The sequence below is a fragment of the Salvia miltiorrhiza genome, chromosome 8 (genome assembly GCF_028751815.1).
Source record: "Salvia miltiorrhiza cultivar Shanhuang (shh) chromosome 8, IMPLAD_Smil_shh, whole genome shotgun sequence".
NCBI lineage: Eukaryota > Viridiplantae > Streptophyta > Magnoliopsida > Lamiales > Lamiaceae > Salvia > Salvia miltiorrhiza.
In genome coordinates this window covers 7344644-7360984 of record NC_080394.1, presented here as the reverse complement: position 1 = coordinate 7360984, position 16341 = coordinate 7344644, and the positions used below count along the sequence as shown (strand labels likewise).

The window sequence follows — 16341 nt, the reverse complement described above, 5'->3', positions numbered from 1 at the left end:
CCCTATATTATAGCTTAATTATTAATATAGCTCATAATATATACAATTTGTTGAAGCATGTATGAGACGAGCTTAAACGAGCTCGAGCTCACCGAGCCTAAACGAGCTCGAGTTTGATTAAGATTCAATAATCGAGCCGAACCGAGTCGAGCTCGAGCTCATCGAATATGCAATCGAGTCGAGCTCGAGCTCAAAAATCTCAAACTCGAGCGAGTCGAGCTCGAGCTCGAGCTTGATACATATAGACCGAGCTCGAGCTCGAGTATGTCAATACTCGACTCGACTCGGCTCATTTACACCCCTACGAATGATTGAAACTTTCCATCTAAAACTAAAAAGTGATTTATTTTTACTCTTTTTATTTTTAAAATACTTTAAACAAATAATAAATGAATAGCTTTGATTGAAACTTAATAGAAAAAATAATTGGTATACATGATTTTCTAGTCACAAGTTAATATGTTCAACCATTAAAGTCATTAAGTGGATACACATTTTCAATATCATTTTTATCATCAATAAATACCATCAATTACAGAAACAGAAATTACATGAAGAGAAACGAATAAAATCCATCCACAAGAAATTGAGGAGACGCGACGAAGGCTTTCGATGAGGCAGTACAATACGAGGGAGGCTCTCAATTTTTTCGTGGGGGGCGATGTTTTTGCAATGAGGGATGGAGGTTTGTGGCGGCAGTAGTGGTAGCTGGTCGTCAATAGAAAAATATCAATTATATCATCGAGCAACAAGGTGGAGAAAATGGTTGATGCAAGGGATATTTTGGTCTATCAAATTATAATCATGAATACTGTTTAAATCAGTGTTGTGTATCCTGGGGTGAAGGTGGGTTATGGTTTTCAAAGAGAAACAGTAAATATCACCATTTCCCTACACAATTTCTACATCATTTTCTTTTCAATTCATCTCCAATTTTGATTTCCTTTCTCATTTTTCCCACATAACAAAATGACTTCGTTTAGCTCTTCTTCTTCTTTCGATTAAGAGAGCGAGAGAATTGTGGAAATGGTAGTAACAGAACATTTCATCAACCAAACATCAGAAAGAGCGCTCTCAACGAGGGGCTTTGTGTATCGTGATCGTGAGACCGCATATCAACGGCTACTTCAAGATTATTTACAACGGCGATTCGATGTACTGTCCAACTTTTTTAAACGCCATTCTCAGATGCAGAAAGATTTGTTTGAGCGCATCGTTCATGGCGTCCAGCAGGTGGATCATATTTTCAAATGGAAAAAGATTGTACGGGTCGGGACTTGCTCACGCTGTTGCAGAAATGTACGATGGCTAACTCAAAATCTTAAAACAAATTATGTAAGTTAACATAATGAGTCAAACTAATGCCATAATTGGCTCATAATTGGACTTAGGATTAGGAAGCATGGTTGAACCAACTAGATGCTCAATTAAAACGGATGCTCTTATATTATGAAACTATAATCTACCATAAATAAAAAAGCGGGAAATAAGCGTTTGATAATGATAAAACTATAAATTATGAAGATAAAATAAAAAAATTCGGACAACAGTATTCGTATAACTGGAATAAAAGAAAGGAGAAAAAGAAAAGGACAAGAAAACGGGAAAACGGACAAACGTAAAAGAATCGCCGTCAGTTTGATAACAACAGCTTCTGAATACACTGGGAATTGAGACCCCAAAACTGAGATTCCAATTCCATTGTCCTCTCTCTCTCTCTCTCTCTCCAGACAGCAATTCAATTCACCTCGTGACATGACACCCCACCCCCCGAAATTCACGACATTTTCTCACTCACCCGAATCAATCCCATTATTTCCACACCTTAAATACTCATCATCAATTCTTCCTCTCCTCTCTCTCAATTCTTCTTGGCCTCTCCTCGTGTGGCATCTCGGCAGCGCGATGTCTATATAAATAGATGATAAGGGACTTCATGCTTGCAAGGATTTTCACATCACTCACCACTCAACGTGAGTTGCTTGTTGCACAATTATTTAAATCTTAGATTAAAGTTTCTGTCTTTCAACAATTTCTACTACTTTCAACTTTAAATCTATGGCATTGATCATTCGTACATTACTTCGTTTGTCATTGATCTTGTTGAGATGGGAGATGGGATTTTGATTTCTGTCTGAACTTGATGTTTTGGAAACCTTTCTTCTATGCAAGTTAAATGTACTAGTGTTTAGCTTTTCAGTTGATCTGGATTTTTGCTTTGGGATTTTGTTTCCAAGGGAATTTGATAACTTTAATGTGATTTTGCTAGTCTAAGGATGCAGGGGCGGCTAGCATAGCAAGTAAAGTTTACTTGTACGACTTGATGATCATCGATTGGTTGCGTTGTGTTGTGTTGCGTTGTGTTGTGTTGTGTTGTTTGTGAGAATAACATCGATATCTATGTGTTGTTGTATCATTTGGGTGTCGAAAAAGTGTCTAAATTATACTACTAGAGAAAGAGAGAGCCATTGCTGTGAAACTGGGATACAAGTAGAGGAGAAGAGAAACTAATGCTTGATTTAAGGCAATGACTAATATACTGAGAGTGCTTGCTTGATAGGTTGTGTGTCTATATGTTTCGTTTCATGTTTTAGGCTATTTGGAAGAAATGTGTTTAGAGTGATCTTACAAGTCCTGATTCTTGTCTTGGCTGGGCAGATATGCTACTACAATTAAGATATATTGTGCGTTTACCATGATCACATACGACCAAGATCCTGATGTTATTCGCTGGGGACTTAAGCTCTTTGATGGTGATCCTTATTCTAATTGTGGATATTGTGGTTCCATCCCCCAACATAACGCGGACTGCTATCCGGGGCATTATTTGAAAGGATATCAGTATGAGTCGGACTGCAATTATGCAGGAGACCAAAACCTTAATGTAGACAGCCTTCACGACGAACTATCACAACTTTCAGTGACTGAACCAATCAAGTTGTTCCAAGATGGCATGGAGCACCAAACTTCGTTTTGTTCACAGGACTGGTTTCCACATTCATTGGGGAACTACAGCTATGTCGTTGATGGTGTGCTGATTTCTGAACGGATTTTTTGCTTATCCTAATTTTGCCACCTTGGTTTAATGGATCTTCATTCTCTTTGACTTGTAGGACATGATAGTCAACATGAAGAAGAAACTGATTTGGGAATTTCTGCTTCATGTTCTAGCCCAGGAGATGAATTGTACTGTGAAGAAGAGTGGTCGAATTCACTAGAACTAATGGACGAGCATGCTTTTGATAGTGAAGTAGGTAAAAGATTGAACCAGATGGCTTCTATTCCCGTAAGTGTAGCTTCTATCAAGTACTTAATTGAACCAATTTGGATATATTTAAACATTTGGCATGCTTGGCTGCCAAAAAAACGAGATAGGAATTAATTTATCGCTTTACCATGGACCTTATTTCTGCAGCACATTCCAAAAATTAATGGTGAAATACCCTCAATAGATGAAGCGACTTTAGATCATCAAAGACTTCTGGACAGGTACCATAGATTTATCTTTTTACATGAGCTTTTGATATGGAAAAAAGTACTTCTCTCCATCCCAAAAATATATTCACTTCCCATTTTCAGATATTTTGTCTTTAATGTACTTGACATGAAACCTTCCTACTATACATTATTTACTATTAGAAAGTAAAATGATTGCCAATTGCAGATAATATTAGATTGGCATATATTAAAGGAAAAATAAAATTCATTGCTTTTTGCCAAAATAATGAGATTTCTTTATAGCAGCCTGGGGTGGAGGATTTCTTTGCAATAGCTTGTTTGCTAGTTTGGTCAAAAAAGAAATGGTATCTATATCTCTTATGTCTAATGCTAATCATAGTTGTCTCATAAATTTTTATGCATTTCCCATCATAACTATTAACTTAGGTCATGTTACATTTTGTAGATTACTGGTCTATGAGCTGGTCGAATTCAAGGTTCAAGGTGATGGTAACTGCCAGGTCAGTTTTGTGCTCATCAATTTCTGCATTTTCGTACACATTTTCCATTGTCGTTCAAATAGCATAAAACAATTTAGTGCACCAGATCTCTCAAACTTGATGTTCTATGATTGCAATGATATGTTCCCAATAATCTCATTAAGTAACCAGATTTGACTGACTGGAGCCTATAATGTTTCAGTTCCGAGCTCTGTCGGACCAATTTTATCGTACTCCTGAGCACCACAAATTTGTCCGAGAGCAGATTGTAAATCAGGTTAGCATTTTCTTGTCCATACATCTCCTTAAAACTTGAGATTGATTTTCTTGGGCTAATGTTTCATCTGCCGCATTCTAGCTTAGGTCTTTCCCAGAGATCTACGAGGGATATGTGCCCATGGCTTATGACCAATATCTGACAAAGATGTCCAAGTACATATATCTGCACTTCATTTATTGATGATTCATTTTTGTGCCTATACACAACTTCTAACAAGACGTGAATGGCCATCAGGAACGGAGAGTGGGGAGATCATGTCACGTTGCAAGCTGCTGCAGATTCTGTATGTTTACCCTTGGTCATTCCTTTTTATATTTCCATATTCGGTAATGCGTCATATGGTGATAATATATGACATACATAGATCTGATGTTACAGAAAATAAGGCCTCCATTTATTGTTTCTGCAGTTTCTAGGATTGTTTTAACTCTGTTGTTTGATCAAGTGTCTCGGCCACTGATTGTCGTTCTTCGTTTCCTGCAGTATGGTATAAAAATATTTGTCATCACGTCGTTTAAGGACACCTGTTACATTGAGATCCTCTCAAACATTCAAAAGTCAGAACGAGGTAAAATTACTGGGAATTTTGTTGCTTTTCTACCGTTTGCATAATTTCTTGGCACTAAGGATGGTTGAACGAACTTATGTTGCGTGCGGTGCAGTTATTTTCCTGAGCTTCTGGGCCGAGGTTCATTACAACTCGATATATCCTGCCGGAGGTACTCTCGTGTTTCGTACTGAAAGCGAATCAGACTTTTAGCATACTCATTTTCTTCAGCAGTCAGCAAGTAGAGTTTTAGTTGTAATTTTGCGAGAAGCTTGTATTGTTGTGCAGATTGCCCGACGTTTCAGACAAAGAAGAAGAAGAGGTGGCTGGCTGCTCAACACGAACACGTCGAATTACCAAAAGACTATAACTAATGAATGGCAATGGAAATCGACGCCATTCATAACCTGCAACTCTACTACCAACCCAACAAGACCCCTCATTCTTTCTCAATAATATCTAATTCTCTCTTATCTGGATCTATGAGAATCTTTGTATTTAGTTGATGCACTTTTATTAACATATTTCCATTCTAACTTGCCAATATCGATAATCCTTGCTTATTTTTAGGTATTATTGCTGCAGATTTTCGAACTTAAGGTTTCAATATATGAACAAAATGGAAATCACACTGGAATTAATGTGTGATATTTCTGTATATTGATTTTTAAATAAATGTTTCTGGACATACATGATTTATGAAAAAATGTGTCTGTTTTTATTTTTTATTTTATATATATAAATTTGGTAATTAATCAAGTACGATTTTTACATTTACGTAATTTGAAATTTATCATTTTTTTGGACATATGAATAAAAACTTGACTTATAATGTCAATTTGGAGCGTCAGAGTATCATATTAGCGCAACCTTTTGGTTGTTTTATACTAAATCAGTAAAATGCAATGCAGACATTTTTCAAAATAATTATTCCCTCTATTCCTCGAAACTTGAACAATATTTATTTTTCGAGTTATCCAGCGAAGATTGAGCAGTTTTCTTATATGGCAAATTATTTTTTTTTTATTCACATTTTCACTTTTCATCTATCATATGTAACATATAAAATACTAATTCTTTAAAACTCGTACCAAAAAAAAATTGCTCAAATTTTACGGGACGAAAGGAGTATTTAGCTATCATGATCACTCCTAATCTTACGTATTATTACTTTGATTGAATGAATAATACTCCATCCGTCCCGGCCAAGACGCTACATTTGTTTTTCGGCACGGGATTTAAGGAGTTGTAGATTAATGTTTTAAGTGTGTAATAATAAAGTGATAAAGTAGGAGATAGAGTAATTAAGTGATAAAGTAAGGAAGAGAAAGTAATAAAGTGATAAAGTAGGAGATAGAATGTAATAAAGAAATACTTAATTAGTGTTAATTAAGTGTTTAAAATTCCTTATTTTTGCCAAATATAGAAATGTAGCATCTTCGTTGGATCGGCCCAAAAAGGAATATGTAGCATCTTGGGCAGGACGGAGGGAGTAGTATTTATCTATCATGATCAGTCCTAATCTTGACATACCATGAGGTCCATGACCACGTAACCACGTTACAACCTTTAACAAATCAAATCTATTTTGCTCACACACTTTTACATTTTTATTACTATTCCTTAGGGGTGAGCAGTCGGTCCGGATCGAACCGAACCGGATCCAACCGATAAAACCGAGGATCGAATTTCGAAAAATTTTAGGACCGAATCGGACCGACGTAAACACTGGGACCGAACCAAAATCGGACCGAAACCGCCGTCGGTTCTCGGTTCGGTTCGGTCCAAAACCGAAATTTTGGGCAGTTTGCGAAATAAACCAAAAAAACACATTTTTACAATTATAAAATCGGTTTAACAACAATAATTCAATAATACCACAAAAATCCTTGAAATGTTAATAATATTAGGGTTTCTGAGTTTTAGAATATTAGAAATAATTAATAATATTAATAAAAATAATAAATATATATTAAATATATATATATTCGGTTCGGTCCGATTTTCATTGGTTTTGCCCTCCTTCGGACCGAAACCGAACCGATGATAATTCAGTCCAGGAAATTTGGATCGGACCGGACCAATCACTGGACCAAAACCGGCCCGGACCGAAAAAATCGATCGGTTCGGTCCGGTTCGTTGATTTTGGTCCGATTTTGCTCCCCCTACTATTCCTCATTCTTTAATTTCGTCTACTCAAATTTTGCTAATTCCCCCCCACACACATATTATCTAAAGCATATTCAACTGGTTTATCTTTGAATATATGAAAATAATGCATCTATTACATCACAGTTTCAAAAATAAAAGGGTACATATTACTTTTTGGCCAATCATTTGATCATTTTTTTAAAAATATCTCATCATAAGGCTAATTACAACTTACAAGATAGTAATATTTATCGTTTCATTTTTTTCTTGTCTGTGACTCGCTAAAATAATCCGACGACTGAAAAATAATGTGTTCCAACTAACAACCATGTTATGAATACACGTGGAATTGAAAAAAAAAGGCGTTGTTTACATTGAAGCCTCTTTGAGCATATTCTCAACGCTACTGACATTGAAGGCACCTTCGTCCTCCACATTTAGGATCCTAATGTCGCAGGTGCAAACGCACGATGAGCCCGATAGACTTGTCGCCGAGGTTGATCTCACAGTCGATTGCGTGGGTGAAATCGTTGTTGTCGTCGCTAAGCAGCAACACCTTGCCCCCGATCTTTAGATCCTCTTTCTGCGCGTTCATAATGAAGGCGTCATTGATAGGGATGCAGGCGATGGTGCCCACGCCCTTCGCCTTGAACTCTGCCGCCTTCTCTACGACCCCCGGGAGGTGCTTTTGCGATCACGGGGAGTGAATACTTTCTTCTTTGCAATCAATCGGGCACCGAGACGGCCTGGAGCTCGTTGGAGGTGTTCAAGTATGAGAGTGGTGTCGGGGAGCTTGTCGCCCACAGAGATAATTGTCAAGATTTTGGGGATGGCGGAGTGGCAATGCGCAGTGACGAGTGGTTGTGAAGGGAAAAGAGAGAGGTTGTTTAAGATTGGGGAAGGAGAGGCGGTGGACGAGGTTTGCGGTCGGAAATGTGGCGGTTGATGCGGTGGCTGCCGCCATTGTTGGTTGTGGGAAATAAGGATTTGTGTGTGTGAAATATAATAGGATTGTTTATTATGTGAATCTGATGTGTTTTTTATTATGTGAATTATTTTATTTTATATTTAATTCCACGTATATTGATGTGAGTGAAATATGACTGCTCGTGGAACACGTCATTTTTTAGTCGTCAAATTATTTTGTGAGCGACAAATAACAAAAAATAAAACGATGAGTATTATCCTGTAAAAATCGAACGATAAGCGAAAAAATGATATTTACCCAACATAAAATAAAATTAACATGTTTATAAAATTAACATTTTTACCTATAACACTTTATAATATACTAGATAGATAGAATAGTTTAAATCATGCAAGTTCATGAAATTACATTTACGCCACTGATTTATACATAGCCCAAATATGTATCAACATATAGTTGATAAAAAAAAAAAATTAAAAACCTAAAATTATTGAATCTGCAGTAATAATTTCAATTATGCAGACAAAAGACAAAAATATTAAGTGAAGCAAAAGATGAATCTTCTAGAACAACCACCCCACTCTCTACTTAGCCTCATTGCGCGTTGCCTTATCCACACCTCAACTCCTGCAATTCTTCGGTTCTCGCAAAAATGGCTTCAGCCAACGCCATCTCTTCAGCTTCAATTCTTCCTTCTCCTTCTAAAGACGTAGTATCCTATCCTCCGCTTTCACCTCTTTCCTCCTCCGCTTTTATTTTTAAGTGGTTGTTTTTATTTTTCAGTGGCGATTGAAGAACAGTAGAGCGAGTCAATTGCGGCAGGGGCAGAAGCAGGGTAAAAACCGGTTTATGGTGAGGGCTAATGCTAAGGATATTGCCTTCGACCAGAAATCCAGGTCTGCCATGCAGGCCGGTATCGATAAGCTCGCCGATGCTGTCGGTCTCACCCTCGGCCCCAGAGGTAATTTCTTGCACGAATTGCGCTTATTCTCTTAGCTTTAATGCAATCTTTTTAACCTAATTCTGTTTAATTAATCTAGTTTTAGTGAGGTAGATGCAATTAGTTCTTTTGTGAAGAGGGCAGTTATAATCTTATGGGGGGACATGTAGGTTCGTTTCTGCTTAGAGTTATTGTGTAGAAATGGCTGCCGGAAGGTTTGTTCGTTTTAAATAATGTAGGCTAATCCACCACATATTTTGATGGAATCTTATCTCGTAATCCACCACTATAGTCAATCTAATCTAGGACCAATTATGCAGGGCGGAATGTTGTTTTAGATGAGTTTGGTTCCGTAAAAGTTGTGAATGATGGGGTGACTATTGCGAGGGCCATTGAGTTGCCTGACCCGATGGAAAATGCTGGTGCTGCATTGATCAGAGAGGTTGGCTCGCTGCCCATTCATTTCTTGTGCATGAAATTGTCGGTGGTGTTGTTTCATATTTGTATTTTGAATTGTGTTGTGCAGGTTGCTAGCAAGACGAATGATTCTGCTGGTGATGGCACCACTACAGCATCGATTCTTGCTCGTGAAATCATTAAACTTGGTCTTCTCAGCGTCACCTCTGGTGCTAATCCGGTGTCACTCAAGAGGGGCATTGATAAAACTGTGCAGGGTTTGGTTGTCGAGCTTGAGAAGAGAGCTAGACCCATCAAGGGCAGGGAGGACATCTTAGGTATGCTGATTTTGTTGTCAGTCATGGAATGCTAATTCATCTGAAGCCTACTACTAACTGTTGTTATAACATCTATAAAACTGCAGCTGTTGCTGCAATCTCTGCTGGCAACGATGAGAGCATTGGAACTATGATCGCAGACGCAGTTGACAAGGTTGGACCGGATGGTGTGTTGTCTATCGAGTCATCATCCTCGTTTGAGACCACCGTCGATGTAGAAGAAGGAATGGAGGTCGGTATGCATTCAAATGCACATATTTCTTGTTACTATCCAGATTTAGATATGCTAAAATTTGATCCTGCAGATTGATAGAGGATATATCTCCCCACAATTTGTCACCAACCCGGAGAAGCTGCTTGTGGAGTTTGAGAACGCCAAAGTACTGGTTACGGACCAGAAGATCTCCTCGATCAAGGACATCATCCCTCTGCTGGAGAAGACTACACAATTGAGAGCACCTTTGGTCATCATTGCAGAAGATGTTACCGGAGAGGCCTTGGCCACCCTCGTTGTGAACAAGCTCCGCGGCATTGTGAACGTGGCAGCAATCAAAGCGCCCGGTTTTGGAGAGAGAAGGAAAGCTCTTCTTCAAGATATTGCCATTATGACCGGTAAAGAGCGATTCTTCCGAACTTTTCCGATCCATCTTGGTTTTGCATCTGATGATCGATATGATGATAGTTTCTCTTTGGCACTTTTTTGTTTAGGAGCTGAGTATCAAGCAACTGATTTGGGCCTTTTTGTGGAGAAAACTGATCTGGATCAGTTGGGAACTGCAAGAAAAATAACAATCAGCAAAGATTCGACCACGGTGATCGCTGATGCTGCATCCAAGGATGAGCTGCAGGCAAGGATTGCTCAGCTCAAGAAGGAGTTAACTGAGACTGACTCTGTTTACGACACAGAGAAACTGGCTGAGAGAATCGCGAAGCTGTCGGGCGGAGTTGCTGTGATCAAAGTCGGGGCAGCGACAGAGACGGAGCTGGAGGACAGGAAACTACGCATAGAGGACGCCAAGAACGCGACTTTTGCCGCTATTGAGGAAGGTATTGTGCCCGGCGGTGGTGCTGCGTTGGTCCATCTCTCAGGCTACGTCCCCACCATCAAGGAGACGCTCGAGGATCCAGACGAGCGCCTAGGTGCTGACATTATCCAAAAGGTAAGGAATATATGCATATATATGACAACTGAGCATTGGTGATGATGGTTTTGGTTGTTCTGTGGGTGCAGGCGCTGATATCACCGGCATCGCTGATAGCGCAGAACGCGGGGGTCGAGGGAGAGGTGATCGTGGAGAAGGTGAGGGCTATGGAGTGGGAGTTTGGGTACAATGCGATGACTGATACCTTTGAGAACTTGCTGGAAGCCGGAGTGATTGACCCGGCTAAGGTGACGAGGTGCGCATTGCAGAACGCGGCCTCAGTTGCCGGAATGGTGCTCACTACACAGGCCATCGTGGTGGAGAAGCCGAAGCCGAGGGCGTTCCCTGCACCAGCTGGTTCTGCTTCTGAGGCCCCTATCGGCAGTTATTCAGTGTAGAATATAATAGGTTTTCAAATGGGAATTCACGTAGCTGCATGCTTCTAGTCTGTAGGATCCACACACAGATAAAAACAATTTTGCCATTTGAAGATTTTGCCATTTGAAGAGGAAATTGCATTCGTTTATCACTCATGAGGCTTTAATTAAATGCCATGCCCCAAAACTTCCAATCTTCACTCATGTATTTGTAATTTTATTAGGGTTCTATTATGCAATGCTTTATAAAGCTTCCAATCTTCATTGATGTATTTGTAACTCTATTAGGGTTCGATTATGTTTTATTTATTTGGGTTTAATTGTATTCGAAATTGAGTATGAGTAAGTGTCTAAGAGCATCAACATCGCTTACATGATGCGGCCTACTCGTGTAAGGCCGCTATCGTGTAAGCCGATGCAGCCGCGAGTAACACGAGGGCTACACGTTCTAATGTGTAGCTGAATGTGTAGCCCGATAGTCCGTTGATCTCAGGAAAAAATAAAAAAAATAGAAAATTCGAATTTTGAATTTTGAAGGCAACTTTGACTGCTCTCGTGCCATTTTGACCGTTCAATTTTTTTTTTCTTTTTTTCTTCTCTTTATATTCTATTTTCCTCCTCCTTCTTCCTCACTTTCTTCACTCAATAATTCTTCTCTTTCACTCTTTCAATCTACACCTTTCAATATTTACTTCTTTTTTTCTTCCGACAATGGCGGAATCCGACCACGATTCTTCGTCTGATTCATCCGACGGTGTAGTTCACGCGATCATGGAGGAAATAGAGTTGCAGAAACAATTGCTTGCTCACATCTACGCCCAGCCGGCGCCGGAGCCGGGATGTGTGAAACGTCCCCGGTCTTACGTCCACTGTGATTGTGAGAATGTCCATCTACGTCTTATGCAAGATTACTTCAATAACAATCCGACGTAAGGACCTACATTTTTCCAACGGCGTTTTCGAATGCAGAAGGAGCTGTTCTTGCGCATTGTCATGGCTGTTCAAGGTGAAGATACTTACTTCCAGATGAACACTGATGCAATAGGTCGGGACTCTCTCTCCCCTTTGCAGAAATGCACGTCGGCTATCCGTCAATTAGCCACCGGCGTCAATGCGGATACTTTTGACGAGTATCTCAAAGTTGCCGACTCGACCGGGCGTCTATGCCTCAAGAAGTTCTGCAAGGCTGTCTGTAGTGACCCGCTCTTTTATATATTTTAAATCTAGTAATGAGTGTTTATTTTTGTTCATCAGTGAATGAAAACGGTTTTTATCCTAATATGAATTCAGCTTATGATCCTGAATTTATATTGTTAAAGCAGTCAATGATATTATTTCAGAGTTATAACTGACTTAGCAAAGTCACGTTATTTATTTAAGCAAGATGAAATTAGATTTTATCTTTATTCAAGTCGTGATTTATTTCTGACTCGTGAGTTAATTAAATCTGCGGATTTAATTTAAATATTAGAACAACAAACGAATTAAATCTACGGATTTAATTTAGATTCATTTTATAATTTATCGATTTAAGCGAGAAATCACATGTCGAAATACGAGAATTATTTAAATAAACAGTATCAAGCAGATACGAGCACGCGATCCATCTTACAGTTACAGAATCACCGAGACAGAGAAAATACATCAATAATTCTCCTCTACATTTTTTTTTTCTTTCTTTTTCTTCTCTTTTTCTTTCCATTAATTTTGTTCCCCACTTCATTTTACCACTAAATCTACTTTTTGACTTTCACCACCATTTTCCCCACCACTTTCACCACCATTTTCTCCACTACTCAATTATGCAACAACACATATTGTTCCAGCCATCAAGTCTTTTCTCCCCTCACCAAAACGTGTAGAAGAAGTTGAGAAAGGGAGAGAGAGTTTCCTCCAACTCCAAATTGTAACTTGAAGAGGTATATACTAAGCTTCTTTATTTTGAATTCGGTTGCATATCATCCAAACGGTTCCCAAAAATTCTCAAATTAATTGTGTATCATCTTTCATACGTTTTCTATATTTTGGTAAAATTTCAGAATATTTAGAGCTCGCATGATTTATTTATGAATTTGTAAACATCACTGCCCATCTGGAATACATTTTTGGTAAACAATCTTTGGGAGATCATAAGTAAAGTTTCAATCGGTGAAAACCTTTGAAACTTGAATATGTCACTCTAGACTCCCGTATCTTTCTTTTGACATCGGCCTCACCATTTTTGAGTAAGGGAAACAACCGGTATAAATTCTTGAAATCTAGTTCTTATTCCATGTACCATCCAGTAGATTTTACAAACCTACGACTTTGAGGTGGAAAAGGCCGACTTAAATATTTGATTCTCAAGCCTATCTTTCTACTGAATATTCACTGACATGTTGGGAACTTACTTGTTCAGTTTTAGAATTTTTGGTGAAGCCTAAAGTGGTTTTTCCGATTTATGTTCTGAATCTGCCAAATTTGAACTCTTTTTGTGCACTGAACTTTAGATAGTCATATCTTCCAAACCATGAAGGTTCTTAGAGTAAATCAAACTGGAGAGTGTTATGATCTCTCCCTAGTTTCCAGATTGACCTTTGGGGTTCCCAGTGGAGTTTTGTAAAGGGAGATATGAATTTTTAAAGAAAGCCCACTGACGTGGTTGTAATCTGGAAATATGAAATTTTCAGATTTTTGCTTGTTAAATACCCATCTTTGAGAGGGCATATCTTGCTCGTTTGAATTGTTTTTCATTCGATTCAAATTGGAGAATTATCCTTGAAATGTCTAGTTTCCAGAATGTCTTTTTGAGCCTCATTTGGAGATCCGAGGTAGATTTGGTGTCTGTTGTAAAACAAACCCTTAAGAGCTCAAGTTGTTGAATTATTTTCTATGTATCAAAGTTTATTTTAAAGGATGTTTCGTGAAAGATTTAGTATATGTGCGTAACAAGTTTGGGACTATTTATTTTAAATGAGGTCCGTTATTTATTTAAATTATGATGGACTTTTAATGAATATTTTTGGGATTAAACTCTTATTTCTTGATTTATATAAATTATTTTAAGGACTTATAAATATGAATTTCGTAGGCCTACTGACTTACTGTGATCGACGGTTTGTTGATGTCTAACAGCTTTGAAAATTTTATAGCAAGTCCCTACATGAGTCTTGAGTACCCTGGTAAAATTTCAAGCCATTCCAACTTCGTTTGATACTTCTTTAAAATGCGAAACCTAAACTGCACATTACTACCGAGAATTTCAGAGAACAGATGAAAGAGTCATTTATTTCAGTAGCTTCCTGTGTAATCTAGCTTTCCAAATTTTTATGGTATTAACCTTATTGTGTTAGCTAGATATCCACCAAAGTTGAGCCCAGTTTGACAACGTTTACTATTTTTCAAAAATCCAAGTTTTCGATTGTTCAAAACTACCGAACATGGTAGATCGTGGTAAAAACGTCATATCTCTCAAACCACTTGGAGTTTTCGACTCTACTTTTTTTTATATGAAACTAGACTCGAAGATCTTTCTTTCGGTATGAGTCTCGAGTCCAGGCGATGTCAGAGTCAGAACAGATTAAATTTTGAAGTTGAGTCAGTGTAAAAACAGAGCATGTTTTGATGATGTTTGATTGTGATTCTTATGTGCCTTATGTTGAGCCTTTTTATTTTATTTTATTTTATTTTAAATTTTATAACATTACTTGTTCTTATTTATTAAGCCCGATTAATTATGAGATTATAAAGCGAATAAGTTGAAGTATTTATTTTCTATTGACTACGAGGAGCAAGGTTTATTTAATTGGCGGATTAGAACACCCTAAGAGAACGGATTAATTTTTATTAATTATCCGGCTTCATGAGACGAAACTTAGTTTTTATTTAAATCCGATAGCTTGGATTAACAATAGAAATTCCCTGATTATTATTTCAGAATAATAATTCATGCATAAGGATCATGCATAGTTAAATACACATTCTCATTTGAGGATTTTTTTTATTCGAGCAAATATCTTATATATGTACATATATTCTCGTAATAAAGGTCAAGGGCGAGATTGATAATCTGTTGAGGAGATTTTGTATCACAGAAAATTACTATCAGGTGGGCATTACTTTCATATATATCAAATGAGTTTAAATGTTACGTTCAAGCAAGTTATTTCATGACTAAATTAATTGAAGTTATTTCAAATATTGTCTTGCCATAAAATATTTAAATTTCAGTATGATATCTATCTGATGTGACTTTTATTATGCAATCGAATTCGGGTCCTGAGCAGTTGATAGCTATCCTGCCAGGGCTAGTGTACACCAGTGACCGTGAGTCATCTAGCGGGTTGGCCGGTCAAGTGACCGTGAGAGGTGGCCACCTCTCCGGCACACAGTTCCAGATATGATAGATTACAAGAGAACTTAGACTGCAGTCGAACTTTAAGAATCACAAATGAATTTAGTAAGCTTGGGCCTTTTAGCGAAAAACTCCCTTGCTGTACTGTTTATGATGGCATGACAATTTACAGTTTTGAAGCATGTGTTTTTATACTTAGGCATACGTGCCCACTGAGTACTTTTGTACTCAAGCCCTGCATATATTTCTAAATGTGCAGGTTGAGCAGCTGCCGATGGTGATGAAGTGACGAGCGGGACTCTTTTGTTTTATTATGTATTAATGAACTCTAGGGTTACATGTCTTCATACATGTAATCAGAACCTTATTCCGCTGCGTACTCAGAAGTTTTATGTTATTTTGGATAAGTCGGAGTTATCCGAATTTACTAGTTATTTGAGTCTATACGACTAAAACTCCGTTATATTATAAATATCCATGGTGTTAACATTGATGAAATACGATCCTTTCTTGTTTGATTATTCCCCGTTCTACCCCGCTTCTAATCTCCCTCCATTAGTCACGGTTTCCCCGGCTTAATTATCCTTAATTAGGACCGGTCGTGACAGAGTGGTATCAGAGCAAATCATTTGCTCTGAACCCTAGAGTTAGCCCATTTTTCTAGTATGATCACTAGTATATGAGTCAGTCAGCCAAAGCTCATCACTTCATCACATCGTCATGCTCAGCAAGAAAGAAGGTGGTAATGATCTTAAAACATTGAGAAGTTCACGTTCTATATGAATGTACTGATGCTTACATTCAAGTTTTATGCTTTATTGATTGATTAGATATCTCAATGAACTTAGATGCGTTAAGAATGCATGATCACTGTTACGAGAAGAACAATAGAAGCTAGAAACTCAGTTATATTTCACTATAGCCATGGTGAAGAGCTAAAAAAAAAAAAAAAAGAATCCATTAAAAGCAGT

The 16341-nt window shown here is 38.0% G+C and overlaps 2 protein-coding genes, 1 long non-coding RNA gene and 1 pseudogene across 4 annotated transcripts; 3 read left to right on the top strand and 1 right to left on the bottom strand.

The window, feature by feature from the left end:
• The first annotated feature begins 1599 nt into the window (after nt 1-1599).
• Nucleotides 1600-5328, top strand: LOC131000582 (OVARIAN TUMOR DOMAIN-containing deubiquitinating enzyme 12-like). 2 transcript variants are annotated; one of them, XM_057926586.1, is made up of 11 exons: nt 1600-1973; nt 2659-3029; nt 3114-3286; nt 3416-3489; nt 3905-3959; nt 4141-4215; nt 4297-4370; nt 4453-4501; nt 4702-4786; nt 4881-4937; nt 5037-5328. In XM_057926586.1, the coding sequence occupies exons 2-11, from the start codon at nt 2696-2698 to the stop codon at nt 5219-5221; spliced, it is 1161 nt and encodes a 386-aa protein (XP_057782569.1). In that variant the 5' UTR covers nt 1600-1973; nt 2659-2695; the 3' UTR covers nt 5222-5328. The 2 variants fall into 2 exon arrangements, with proteins under 2 accessions (XP_057782569.1, XP_057782570.1); XM_057926587.1 differs by having other exon boundaries at nt 1609-1973; nt 5054-5328.
• Nucleotides 5329-7285: 1957 nt separating this feature from the next.
• Nucleotides 7286-7880, bottom strand: LOC130998005 (peroxiredoxin-2E-2, chloroplastic-like; annotated as a pseudogene).
• Nucleotides 7881-8388: 508 nt separating this feature from the next.
• Nucleotides 8389-11309, top strand: LOC131000556 (ruBisCO large subunit-binding protein subunit alpha-like). The gene is made up of 8 exons (XM_057926544.1): nt 8389-8553; nt 8628-8805; nt 9105-9226; nt 9311-9518; nt 9605-9750; nt 9824-10130; nt 10227-10678; nt 10750-11309. Exons 1-8 carry the CDS (start codon nt 8497-8499, stop codon nt 11056-11058), a joined length of 1779 nt encoding a protein of 592 aa, XP_057782527.1. The 5' UTR covers nt 8389-8496; the 3' UTR covers nt 11059-11309.
• A 991-nt stretch (nt 11310-12300) lies between these two features.
• On the top strand, nt 12301-15804 carry LOC131000633 (uncharacterized). Its single transcript, XR_009093761.1, has 2 exons — nt 12301-12956; nt 15630-15804. It is a non-coding gene; the product is annotated as an uncharacterized LOC131000633 (long non-coding RNA).
• The last annotated feature ends 537 nt before the right edge of the window (nt 15805-16341 follow it).